Raw genomic sequence first — 14,463 nt, forward strand, 5'->3', positions numbered from 1 at the left:
CGGACGGGTGAGGGCCGGAGGGGTGGGGGTGGCGGCGGGGCAGGTGGAGGGGTGGCGGTGCGGGGGTAGAGGACGGAGGTGGGGTGGCGAGGCCGACAAGGATTTTAATTTTTTTTTAATTTTATAATACCCTTTAGTTCCCAACCAGTAGTGATGGGACTTTCTCCAGTAGTGATATCTGAAAACTAAATTTCAGAGGCCATCAGGAAAGGTTGCTATAAAAAGAGGATTGCGAGTTGCTTCACGAAAAGGAAAAGGACAAGTACTTCTATGCACAACCTAACACGGTTGACGATTTTTTCTCCATTTGTCAGTTTTCTCCGGTATTTAAATGTGGAACGTGGATTCACGTTATGTATGATAGATTTCTCCTAGTTTTACTCCGCTTCTGCGCTGGGGTATTCATTTTGTGTGATTTTCTTCGATTTTGCACGTAGGAAGTCAATTTCTCGGATTTTCTGCATAATGGACTAAGACAAGAGAAGCATCGCTCTCTTTATACACTCTATTCCAATTTAATTATTATTCACTTATGTTTTGTCATAAGTTAATCCTCTCTAACTTCGACCATCTCATTTACAATATCAAATTAGTTTCACTAAATTCATCATGAAATATGTACTGATAGTATATTTATTTGCTGTTGCGAAAAATTAATATATTTTTCTATGGGTTTAATCAAAGTTATAAATATTTGATTTAGAATGATAGACAGTACTCTGAGGGACGATAGGAGCTGGCTGTCTTAGTTGGGCGTTACTGTCTGCAAAGTGGCTTTGGTGGGCCGGGTCTAAATGGGAGAATCAGGCCTTGTTGGCCTGGTCACAAAGGCACGGCCCCGTAACGACTCTTGAATTTACTTTTTTATTCCCGCTGCCTGCGCACGCGGCTGCTAACATTTTTGTTGCCTGGATTTCATCTGTGCTGTAGGTGATCGCTCTTGATCTTCTTCTGATCTTCTCGAGCTCGGGCCGGAGTAGCAAACTTCTGCTGGGGGAAGGAAGGGATGAACTGCTGGATGCATGCCCGCATCACTCTGTTCTCCGTTGCGTCCGATTGGAAGTCCCGGTTCCGCCGTTCGGATGATCACATTCGCGTGAACTCGGAAATGGACATGGAAGCGCAAAACGGCGATCGCCTTGTACCCTTGTGCGCGCAGCGCGTCGTGTGCCTTTGAGTCTTTGACACCAATAGACCGCTCATCTCTCGAAGCAGCCGCTCTTCATTTATTCAGGGCTTTAGAACGCTGCCACCTGATATGCAGCTTGCAGCTATTATGCTATTTCAGCATACGCTCCCATAGAAAGCTCTGGTCAGATGATGCTTTTCTTTTGTTACCACTGCAATCTCCTTTGTTGTTTAAATGCAACAACAATATATATTACTGCTCGTACTGATCGGTCAATCACACATATTGCTGACACCAGTTTTTGACCTCGCGTGTTCACCGTGCAAGATCTGTTGGTCAGATTCTGCCTTAACACATATCAACATCTTATTGGATAATTAGGTAATTGCTGTATTAATTTTTAAAATAAATAAATCATGACAAGAGACAATCCTAACATGCAAAACTCTAACATACTAGACAACAGGAACAACATAATTATGATCTCAGAAAACATGATTAAAAATCAGATCAGATCACGGCACACGAGAAGCCGTGATGACGAGCGGTGCTGATGGGACGACGGTGGTGTTGCGGACGGATCGCAGCAGCCGGCGTTGAAAACGACAGTACGCCGTGACACGAGTCGTGAGGAGCACTTCCCAAAAACCTTATTCGTCCTCTCCCGGTGCAGGATCACAAGAACGTTTGGTTCCGGAAACCTGCTCTTCTGTTCGCCGGTGCACGCCGATGCAACGGAATGGAGAAGACTACAGTGGCGACGCAGCAGAGTAGAAGAGGCAAAATCTAACTCATATAAACCACCTTAGGGATACCCAAACCTAGGGACCTTTCCGTATAGTATTATATGATGTGTCTTTTTCATGAGGGGGATGATTTATATTTATAGGGAGGAAAACTCCGAGCACCCTCGTCTATTAGTTATACGGGATTAATAGATGGTGTACCCCTCCAACACCTTGTATAGTATTATATGGTGCTCACTAAAAGAATATACCATATGTAATAAAGAGGAGCGCAAAGTTTACAAGTTCGGCTGCTGCTGCTCTATTTAACCGGCTCAAAAGGCCTTGGGTGGCAACTGCAAGTCCATGGTGTTGCTTTCCAACATCTCAAGGACCTTGCTCATGGAAGGTCGATCCGCAGGTATGAATTGTATGCACCACAAGCCAACTATAATCATCTTCCTCACGAGCTCCGTGGTGCCGCTGCTGATCTCGCAGGCGGTGGCACCACAGAACTGATCAAAGTTGTCGTACAACCACTGAGGAAAATACATGCTGCTGTTGTCTGTGCTAACATTGATCTGTTTCCTTGCCCCGACCATCTCAAGAATCACCATTCCGTAACTGTAGACATCAGACTTGCTGCTCACTGCACCATAGTTTCTTGAAAATACTTCAGGCGCTATGTAGCCTATCGTACCTCTCATCCCGCCAATGGAGATTTTGCTTTCCTTTTGTCGACACAACTTCGCTAATCCAAAATCAGATATCTTTGGACAGAACTCCTGATCCAGAAGAATGTTTTGAGGTTTGATATCGAAATGCACAATGCGGGTGTTGCAGCCTGTATGGAGATACTCCAATCCTCGTGCAATTCCTATGACAATATCAAACAGTTTATCCCAGCTTAAAGTGTCTTCTCCTTCAGTAGAATTGCTGCCAAAAGTGTATCTCTCGAGCGAACCATTGGGCATATACTCATAGAGAAGAGCTCTCTTTGAACCTTGAAGACAAAATCCTAAGAGAGTGACAATGTTGACATGAGATGTTCTGCTAATGCTTGCCACTTCATTCAAAAATTCCTCGCCATCGCCCTCGGTGCCCTTCAGCATCTTGACTGCTATCTCACGGCCATCAGGCAGGTTGCCTCTGTAGACATCTCCATAGCCGCCTTGGCCAAGCTTATGAGCAAAAGATGTGGTCATTCTCCTTACTTCTGAGTAACTGTACCTCTTTGGGTGTGAAGTTCCTTGCTTTTGCAGGAAAGATTCAATCCTTGATGCATTACTTGACCCCCTTTGCCAGGGAATCAAGCCATAATATTTCTTATACCACAGGAATAATGAAATAAGTACTATGCTTACTCCAAATACGCTCGAGGCGCTAGCTGCAACATATAAAACAAACAAACAATAGTAATGGATCAACTAATTATTGTAGTGCGAAAACAAACCTGCCTATGTCACAGCTACAAAACCAATCTTTACAGGCGGGCCCCCTTTTTCTACAGGCGACTTGGTGGTTCACATAATAAAAGCCTCTAGAACATTTTTAGAGGGGTCGTTTAACATGACTGGCTGGGAAGGTAGGCACATTTTCAAAACGCAGTCCGCATAAAAACGCCTTTAAAAATATAAACAACCTTGTTTTAAGAAAATAATCGCAACTTTTTAATCCAAAGTTAGATAAAGAAAAACTTTATATCAAAACTTATAGCTCAACGAGATCATAAACTTTGTAGTTGACAACCTTTTATTTTGAGATTGTTTACATGCCTAAATATCCACTATCATATCTTAGATCTGGTTTTTAAATATCTCTTTTAATTTTGCAAACACTACAAGAAATGTGTTGATCTATGACAAAAATTTTATGACGTATTTGTTCTCGTCATATATCTATGACGTTTCTGGCTGAAAACATCATAAAGTTTCAGATCTGAGCAAATTTAGTGATAAAGTTACGGAACATCATAAAAGTTGCCACTGTAGCAAAAAAGAAATCGTCACTTGTTGTTACATGGTGGTTTTGTGACGATATAAGCTCAGTGAAAACATCATAAACCAACCAGGGTCCCACATGTAAGTTTAAGCTGATAAATAGGGTGGTAAAATAAAATGGAAAATATGCTCCTCCCATGGGTCGAACTTGTTACCGATCGAATGGGAAGTCTTTACTGCCATCGGGTCCCACATGTAAGGTAAGTTTCAGGTGAGTGTGGTATTTGGAGGCAGAAAAGCCCGTGCTGCAGCCAAAAAACAGTTTACCCGCTGCCGCGCTCCCGCGATAAGGAAAAAAGAAGAACAAAGAGAAGGCGGCCAGGACGGAGCACTCCGGTGGAGATCTGCGCCTTCCCGTGGTGGCTCAGTCCTAGGGCAATACAAATCTAGTGCTTCCTGCTGCGGTGCGTCAATCTGGTCAGCAATTTTGAGTTGAATTCATCAAAATTTCATTTCGCATTAAGGTCTTTCAATCTGGTCAATAATTTTGAGTTGAATTCGCCAAAATTTCCGAGATGGATAGATGTTGAATACACGGTTGTCGACTATTTACCCCCGAGCATGAGAAATGGGTCAATAATTTCATGGAATTTGTTAAGAGTAGATACTCTAACGATGAACAAATACTATGCTCATGTCGTCGATGCCTGAATCAGTCTAGATGTACTATATATGTGGTAAGCCTGCACTTACTTTTGAATAGGATGGCAAGCACCTACACTAGGTGGATCCATCATGGAGAAACATTTGAGGATAGGGTTCAGCAAAATGCAAATCTGCAGGATAATGGGGTTCAGGAAAATTCAATTATGCAGGATGATGGGGTTGAGAAAACTGCAATTCTGCCGGATGAGGGGGTTGTGGATAATGCTATTCTGCAGGATGATGGTGATCAAGAAATGGTTCAGGAAAACGAACACATATCGGGTATGGAGGAGGATGAAGGCACTAGAGATGGACTTCCTGAAATGATAGGCGACATGTGCCACGCTAAAGTGCTTGGAGGGAAAATGTTAGAATGTATAAAGGAACATATAAACTCTAAGGTGTCACTAGGATCTAAATATACACAATTTACATTTGTTGTGAAGTTACTTCATATCAAGTCTTTCTATCTGATCATTAATGTCACATTCAATGCGATTCTGAAGGTGGTATCCCTTGCTTTCCCATGAAGACGTGTTCCGACATTTTACGATGATGCAATGAAGTACATACGTGCCATAGGACTCGGCTATGAATCTATCCATGTTTGCAAGAATAATTGTGTATTGTTTCACAAGGATCTAGTGGAACATGATGTGTGCCTAGTGTGTTGTGAAGCGGATTCAAGATGGAAAGATGCAGATAACAAGAAGCGTGTTCCTTAGAAGGCATTGTGGCATTTTCCGCTGGTTTCAAGGCTGAAGAGGATGTTTCTTTCATAAAAATCGCAAAGGATGCACTATGGCACGAGTTGAAGCGACAACCAGTGGACAATGAGCTTAGCCATCTAGTTGATGGTGAGCTATGGAAAAATTTTGATAAAAATTAGCTGGAATTTGCAAAAGATGCTAGGAACATTAAACTTGGTAGGAACATTAGACTTGGCCTTGCAACTGATGATTTCAATCCATTTAGTAACATAACCAACTCATATAGTATGTGGACATATTTGTTGTGTCGTATAACATACCACCATGGGTATGCATGGAAGAATAAAACTTTATGATGGCATTATTGATCCCTGGGCCGAGTTCTTCATCAAAGGATTTTGATGTCTTCTTGCAACTTCTCGTAGATGAGCTGTTGGACCATGTCGATGCATAGATGCTTGTAGTTAACAATCCTTTATACTGCATGCTACGGTTATTATGTGCATACATGATTATCCAGCACTGAGCACATTGGTGGGACGACTCATGAAAGGTTATTATGCCTGTGTGCATTGGGATAAGGATCCTTGCTCAAGGAGATTGAAGAACAAGATATGTTATATTAGCCATCGTCGTTTCCTTCCAACTGACCATCCATGAAGAAAAAAGAAAGCAAAGTTTGATGGTAATACTAAAAACGGTGAGAGGCCAGAGCAATTTACTAGTGAAAAGCTTCATCAACAACTGGAGAAGGTTAAAGGCGTTAAACCGGGAAAGCCTCCTCAAGGTCAGAAAAGGAAGTGGGAACCCGGACAGTGTTGGAGCCGAAGGGTTTGTTTGTTTGATTTGCCATATTGGACAACTCTGAAGCTGCCATATAATCTTGATGTCATGCACATTGAGAAAAACATATGCAAAAACCTTATTGGAACATTGCTTAAAATTGCTGGCAAGACAAAGGACATGATCAATGTTAGGATTGATTTGGAAGAGATGGGCATTAGAACACATCTACACATGTTGAATACTATGGAAGGGGAGTCATGCAAAATGCAAGAAGCTCCATATACAATGGGTAAAAAGAAATAGAAGGTGTTCTACTCCCACATACCGGCCAGACCCTCTTGCTAATCATGCCTTCAACTAAACTGGGTAAAACCTCTAAAATCTCTGTGCCGCATCACAGTTCAGCTGGAATTTCACAATTGTTGACATCAACGACGACCCTAGCAGAAAAGGATTCCACACTTGTTCCCGCAAATAAGGGTGGCGACGGTGACGAAGCAAATGCATCAATACTCATGGTTCTACCTAATATTACTGCCTCGCAACAGCAAAAGGAAGATCATGTGGTGGAAATAGCTACAGATCCGGATGATCATGAAGTGTCTACTGCTGCTACTCCAGATGATCCTGGTCTCACTATTTCGCAAGCTAAGGATGATCCTGGTCTACCTACTTTGCAAGCTCAGGAAGATCCTGCGGTGGCTCCTGCTCCTGATCTCACTATGTTGGAAGGCTCTCCTGCACTTGCTCCTGGTCTCGCTACGTTGGAAAGCTCTCCTGCACCTGCACCTGCTCTTGGTCTTACTACGTCGGAAGATTGTCCTGCACCTGCTCCTAGTCTCACTACGTCGGAAGGCTCTGATGCACCTGCTACTACTGCTCCTCCTCCTCCAAATAATCATGTATCTCTAGCTCCTGGTAACCCTGTTCTGTTAACCAATCTTGCTACATCGGCACCTTCTTCGAACCCCGATGACAAAGAGGTAAAATATTAAATAATTATTTTGTTGCCATTGATTGTTGTATTCGATTTGAACAATAAGTGTTTCATTGTCATCTACGAACCAACTATTTCATTGAGCCTTGTAATAATTTTTGCCTGGGCTTTGTGCTTAGGTTTTAACTATTGGTGATCTGGTGGAGTTTGTACTGGAGTCGGACAAGTCTTATAACTGGTTCGGTACCAATGGGGTGCAGAATGACCAAGCGGATAGGCTGGCATGTCGTCTTCAAGTTGTGGATGAAGCTAGATCATCTAACTATTCTAGGGGTGTTGAAGACTCAGATTTCCAAGTGTTTGAGTTGATGGAGTGGATTAAGATTATGGATACATGCGGTAATACAGGCATGGCATGTTCTAGTCTTCCGCCACCCAAAAAGGAGACTTATCCGACCTTGTCATCATGTAATGAGTGATGCTATCGATACAAGGAACCCAATGTTTGATCTCCAATGTGCGCATGATTGAGTACTTAGCAAATCCAATCGGAAAAAATGATGTTTGATTGCCAATGTGCACATAAATAAGTAGTAAGCACACCCAATCGAAGGGAGATTTCTTTGGTTTCCAATGTTGACATGTAAGTAAGCACATGCAACCGAAGGAAGGGTTATTTGATTTCCAATGCGCATATGATTAAGTAGTAAACACATCCAATGGAAGACATGGCATAAGGATTTCCAATGTTGCCGGGATGGTACAAAGATTTCCAATCGTAGTAAGCACACTGAATAGACGGGAGGTTTCTTTGGTTTCCCAATGTAAAACTCAATATATATAGTAGTTCTCCATCCTAAATACGCCCTCTGTTCTTGTTTATAAGACATCATATGATATGATACTATCTCCCTTATTACACTTCAATATAAGCGGGGCAGTACATAAACGGAGAAAGCGGTACCAAATAAAGGAATATCCGACTTTTTGAAAGTGTTCCCATGATATAACAAAGATTTTGAATGATAATTTGTTGAATCTGGGTCCAGATTCTTCTAATTCTACCAATAAAGTTTTGGTACAGGTTATGCTAATTGTACCAAGAATAAGAAACGTCCATGAATAGACTACTAGACATTCCACTATTCGGATTTTTGTTAGGAATTTTCTACTAAGAGGAACATCCTTTGGTCGCCATTGCCTAGTGCGGACCAATCCCAAAATTTTTCCGACATGCTATTCAAATATCCGAACGCTCGGACCAAGCCGTGTGACAGATGTGAAATGTCAATTTTCCTCCCACCTTCCCAACAACACCCCGTTTCATCCACCATCATAGTAGAAGGGTATATTAGTAATGTGATTGGTCCATCCACCCAATTGGCCAAATACCCCGTCACTTCCCTCCCTCCGTCTAAATTTTCTGTATCCAAAAACTTTCCGCCATCAGTTCCCTTCACCTCCTCGCCCCTATCCCAAATCTTCACCTTCTCCTCGCCCCCATTCCAGATCTTCACCTCCTACTCGCCGCCATACCAAATTTTCACATGCTCACTGCCATCCACAGTCTTCCCCTCATAGCTGCCAACCATTTCCCATCTCCTTCCATAGGACTAGCAGCGACGCAATGGCACCAGGCGGGAAGGTCATACGAAGGAAAAATCAACAACCAGGTACAATATTTCCTCCCCAGTTAAGCATCCTCTGTGTTGTGATTAAAGTGTTTCCTTGTTTGGTTTTGTTACTACTTTTACTTTGTTGCTTGTTTGCAGATCTGGCAGTTCCCATGTATACACTAGTTTGTTTCTTTTACTAGTTTTTCCTTTGGGCTAGTACAAGGTTGGGTATTACCTTTATTATTTTATATTAATTTATTTCTTTTACAATAGTTTGCCCTTTCGGCTCGTATAAGGTTGGGTAGGAACATCTTTTACTGGATCTTGTTTTGGCTAGGAACATACTATATTGGATCTTATTTGGTGCACTCTACCTTTAGATTTTGCAGCACTTTGTTTCTTGTACAGTAGTTTGTTTCGTTTTCAGTGGTTGGACAATTTTATAGAAGTTTCTTTCTTTTCCTAACATAAAGAAACGAAGCTCACTCCTTACAAGCAGAAGATGGTTGCATGTATCTTAAGGAACTAGAAGGTACTGTCTTCCCTCGGTGTTGGAAAAGTCGCAAGCATCCTTAAAGAGGGTACAAAAGGAAAAAGAAAGGATACCGATGAAACAAGAAGTGAAAGAAGTGAAGATCCAGATCCAGAGTATGACCCATCTTAGGAACGGCCTGAATTTGACCAAGAGACATGCCAACACGAGGTATCTATTGCTGCCTACCAAATTTCTCGTATCAGTTATGCAGGATTGCTTCTCATTATTTTTGTTTATGCAATTTGTCCAATCAGATAAGTGATAGCATACCTATCAGCGGGGGAAGAGGGTTGTCCAAGAGAATTCGAGCACCTGATGCCTCTGACAGTATGCCTCCTAGAGTGACTAGAACCAAGGCAAAGGCATTGTCTTTAGCTCAGGCAGGTGTTTCGGATGGGATGACTCCTGATTCACAAGAATTGCCAACCGAAGGCCAAGCAACAACCACCCACATTGAGGACATCATCTACATGACAACTGGCGAAGGTAAGTCATTTGATCTCTTTTTCCCAAAGCCAAAAAATTGGAACGTCTTCATGATCAACCAAATCATTATTAACACACACCACATAAATGACTGTAACAAAATTATTAGGTGATGCACGCCCTTCCAGAAGAGCTCAAGTGCCACGGCATTCAAGAAGGTTGGGTAGAAATCTGGACAGGATAAGCAGAGGGTTACACACCAAGCTTCCGATCCATGTTCGAGAATAGCTCAAACCGCCAGATGCACCATTGCAAGCTGCAAAGTTTACATCAGACGGTGGGATCATACTGCGTGGGCATATATCGATCCTTACTCGCTGGAAGGACTATAAGACTGATGATGAAAAACATCTCAAGAACTACTTTCGCAAACTGGTGGTGTGTATATATCGACTCATCTACTACCATGGTTCTTTACATCCTTTCTTTTCATCCATTTTTCTGACTACTCTTGTGTTGACATTGACACTACCAGTCAACCTGTCATAGAGGCAGGAACTGATATGCTCAAGTCGCAACAGAAACATGGGAGGTATCGGCTCAAAAAAAAGTTCTTCAATGATGTTCCAGCAAATGAAGTTCCAACCAAAGCTCCTTTGACCAATCTGAGTGACGACCAGTGGAAAGCTCTGGTTACGATGTGGTCTAGCTCACCACATAGGGTATGATAGAACTTGAACTTGCCACTAGCACATTTTCATGTAATGATCTGTTCCTCTTATTCATGTATCCTACACGAGTGTTCATTATTGTAAAGGAGAGGTGTACTACAAACACTGATAATTGTGGAGCGGTCAGGTATCCTCAGCGCACAGGATCTAGAAGCTATGTTGCACAGGCTTATGTTGTGGTAAGCAACTGAACAAGTCATGTTTTTGCTGTGTACTTTATTTGATGAACTTGCTCATGCTCCTTGTTCCAAGCTAACAATTTATGCCTGTTTTCACATCATATTAGAGGAAGAAGTATGCTGAAGGAGACCCAACTCCAATAGATCTTTTCAAGAACTTCCATTGTAGCAAAAATGACTACACCACTCCAATAAAGGCACCCATTTACTTGTTTACTTTGCATTCTTCTTTGCAACAACAACACTAGAAATATTTGTGAGTACTTTTGTGAGATCTTTCATTTTCTTTCTTTTATTAGACTCGAATGGAATAAATAGTCAACCAACCTGGAGATGACCAACTAAAGACTGCTGCTGAAGCAGTGGCTGAAGTTGTCCAATCTAGGATATTTCGGGAGGTTGCTGGCATTCACCCACCCTTGAAGAAAAGGACTAGGGTTGGTACCGCACTACAGGTAGAAGAAATACAAGTTGATCTTGTGAGTGAGAAACAAGGAGGAAAGGGGCACAACTTTGGCAAAAGATTGTTGAACAGGAGTCTGAGATGGGTGCACTGAGATGGAGGGATGAAACACAAGAAATAACATTGAAGTCTCAGACAGAAGAGCTACAAGCTTTGAAGAACAGCACAAAGGAGTTGCACTCTCTGATTTCTAGCTTGATAAACTTCAGCACCAGTCAGAGATAGGTGAATCCTTCCCTCAACTGAAGTGTGTTGCTGGTGAAGTTGTTGTTTATTGCTGATGAACTTTTATTGAATGTTGCATTATTGATGCTTAACTTGTTGTATGTTGCATTATTGTTGTTGGTGAACTATTCATTGATTATTATGATCTGAACAATATGGAAGTTGGAAATGAGCTATTTTTATATTTGTGATTGTGATGGTGATCAGCAGCCAAAATTGAATATATTATTGCGAAATGCAATAATGGGATAGGGCTTAGAAAAAAAGCCTAATAGTGCAAAATGCAATGATGGCTCTTCGTTAGATGGGCTAGGGTCCAGAAAAAAGGCCCAATATGGCGTTGAACAAACATTTTTCGGCCCATAAAATAGCGCGGAAACCTATGGGCTAAAAATGACCCAACAAAATTAGGCTCATAAAGGCTCTTACATGGACCGGGCTTCAATCTGTGATGAATTGAAATCGTTATAACATCTCTGCCACATCGGAGCCACGTTGGATTCTTGTCCAACGTGGCGCAACCTCCAAAATAGTTTTATGATGATATGTGGGATGGATTTTCATTCTACATTATCTTAGTGACGCACTGAAATAAGGAATGTCACTGGTCGCGGTTTATGACGCTCGACTAATGACCAAGGGTTTCCGTCACTCCCGTGTCATAAATCACGGTTTATGACGCAAAAAACATGTTTATGATACTTTTTTATCCGTCGCTAGTCGGAAGATTTCCTGTATTGAAATGGCCTCTGATGGAGATGTGTTCTGTGACAAAATTGTAATGATCAACGGATCTAAAACTTTGTAGTGGATAACTTTTCCGTTTAAGATTGTGTAGAATGTGAAATTCAGAAAGTGAAGTCAAAGAATAGCATCTCTCTTGTCTAGTCAAGATGTACTATTGTAGGTGAGGTAGTATCTAAACTACGCATAGATGATAAGGAGACTACGCTTGTGCTTAGAGATAGGAGGGAGAACCGCCTCTACAAACCCATTTAGCGGGCTGTTGAAAAGGTTTCTTAGAATTGTGTAAAGGTTTGTGCGTGTGCGCGTGTATGTGTGTATAATGTATTTTAATGTTAATATGATTTTTAAAAACATCACGTGTGCATGCACTTCGAGCCATTGGTTAAGAATCAGGTAGCATCTAAGACTCTATCCGTCAAGATACAAATAAGAACGTACTAGCTCTTTTGCGTGGATCGCCATCCAGAAGAAGATCCTACTCTGACAGCCTTGTTTTAAAACATCAGTACCAATCCTGCGTCGTTGAAAATAACTACCGGAAACTAGTGACTATAAAAATATATTTTTTTTGAAGCGCAGTAACTATAAAAATATGAGATAAACAGTGACTAGTTTCCTGTATCCGTATATCTAGACATTCGATCCTTATATAAATGACATATACCTCTTGTTCGGGTTTTCAGGAAATGCCTTGTGGACATGAAATACGTATACCTATACTACATGTATATATGGGATGGGCCCCCTCCTTTTTGGGGCCAGTCCCCCCCCCCCCCCCCCCCCCCCACACCGGGTCCGGGCCTGGGCATCAGGATGTTCATGTGTGCTGTAGCAGTGTGCTACGTTTGAGAGTTGCATGTCACTGGGGTCACAGGCTCACAGGCACCGCACATTGCATAGGTAAAAACAATCGAGAAGTGGAGTTGGGAAGAAAAACAAACGATTGGAAGGGAGCCTTTACAATAGGACACAGAAGAGAGGGGGAGAACGATATATTTACCTATTATGAGTGTCTTGCTTCTCGAAGGACCAGTGCTCGGCGAATCTGACGGCGGTGCAACAATGGCCGAAGACCCTGGATTCGAGAATTTGGTCAGCTAATTCCACTGCAAATTAAGAATAGTGGCTATGGCTAATGGAAGTGCTGCTTCCGTCCACGTAGGGGATTTACAATATGTAGGTAGTAGTTCAGATTACTTCCTTATTTTAGTTTTGCCATAAGTCAGTCCTCTCTAATTTTGATAAAGTTTATAGAAAAAAATACAATAGCATCTGCAGTATCAAGTGAACACATTATCAAGAAATCTGGACCTGTATCCGAAGAAGACGCGCATGAGAACACTTATACTAAAAAAAGTATCTCCAAAAGATGAAGCTAAATTGAACCTTACGAATTCATTTTGCAGAATAGCGGCAGCAGCAAGAATCCTCACATGTAAGAGGGATATAGACGATACTGCTGTCCATTTCCGACTGCACCGGGAAGCTGTATTTCTCCTCGACGGAGTCAAACGTCTCCCCGTCACGAAGAGGGTAGGTTAGGAACACCTTGTATTCCGGTGGCACCCCCGGGTATCCGCAGGAGCAATTGATTGTAACGTTCATTATGCCGCCGTCGGGTATGTTGCTAGACGGGTACCTGTTGGTGGCCTGCAGCCATGCGGCGGTGGTGAGGTTGTTGAACTGGGCGGCGATGCTGCTGTAGGTCTCGCCTAGTGAGACCCTGTAGGGGAAGGAGCCAGCGAGGTAGGTCGAGAACGGCGAGGTCGGGAGCGCTAGGCATTGGCAGCGGAAGGAGACGGTGAGGCGCTGGCCGGCCTGGATGTAGTCAAGATTTCCGAACCGTGGGTTGTTGTACGGCTGGAGCTTGCGGTAGTCGTCGATGCCGAAGAGGGACGAGATGTAGGAGAGGTTCTGGTTCGGCTCGATGTTGTAGGATCCCAGCGCGAGGTTGCAGCCGGTGCTGCAGCCGTCACCTGCCGCCGTGGCCGCGGATGCGGCTGCGGCGAGGAGGAGAAGCCGCATGAGAAGAGACTGTGGCATCATGCGGGGGGATAGAATTGAAAGACGAAACCGTAGGCGAGGAAGGGGAGAGGAGGTGCTGGGATGGGAGAGATTGATGAGAGAAAACGGAATGGCAGAGCAGCGATAAGCCGACGAGTTTGACGACGCCGACTAGTACGTCAAAGCGGGGCATGGCATTAACTCGTGGGAAGCTGCCGTGTGCCTTCTGATTCGGCAAATGTAGTTTTCTTTCTTTGCTATAGCTACGCAGTGAGTTAGGGTGTGTTTGGGGACTGATCCGCTCCAAGTTTTGTAGCTCCACTCCGAATCCATCTTGCCAAACACCTCCAACTTCATCAAGACCCACTCCGGAAAAAAGTTGGATCTAAAAGCCAATTCCAAGGTTTTTCTGGAGCTCCTCGAAGGGTGCTCCGAAAATACTAGTTCCGTACCTTCTCTCAGAGTTGGGTGGAAATTACCCCACGTACCCATTTAGGAAAAAAAAATGACACCTCCCCCCTCTTCTACCTCTCGTGAATTCCTCTGTTCCGTCGCGGCCGCCTTCTCCCCTTCCACCACCACCCAAAAATCGGCAAGATGGTGCC

At 43.0% G+C, this 14,463-nt stretch overlaps 1 protein-coding gene across 1 annotated transcript; it reads right to left on the reverse strand.

Annotated features, from left to right (window-relative positions):
• Positions 1-2,113: 2,113 nt before the first annotated feature.
• On the reverse strand, positions 2,114-13,996 carry LOC101778958 (LEAF RUST 10 DISEASE-RESISTANCE LOCUS RECEPTOR-LIKE PROTEIN KINASE-like 2.5). Its single transcript, XM_004969567.3, has 3 exons — positions 13,288-13,996; positions 12,855-12,929; positions 2,114-3,241 (listed from the first exon to the last, which is right to left on the reverse strand). Exons 1-3 carry the CDS (start codon positions 13,898-13,900, stop codon positions 2,190-2,192), a joined length of 1,740 nt encoding a protein of 579 aa, XP_004969624.1. The 5' UTR covers positions 13,901-13,996; the 3' UTR covers positions 2,114-2,189.
• Between the last annotated feature and the right edge of the window lie 467 nt (positions 13,997-14,463).

The sequence above is a fragment of the Setaria italica genome, chromosome V (assembly GCF_000263155.2).
Source record: "Setaria italica strain Yugu1 chromosome V, Setaria_italica_v2.0, whole genome shotgun sequence".
Taxonomy (NCBI): Eukaryota; Viridiplantae; Streptophyta; class Magnoliopsida; order Poales; family Poaceae; genus Setaria; species Setaria italica.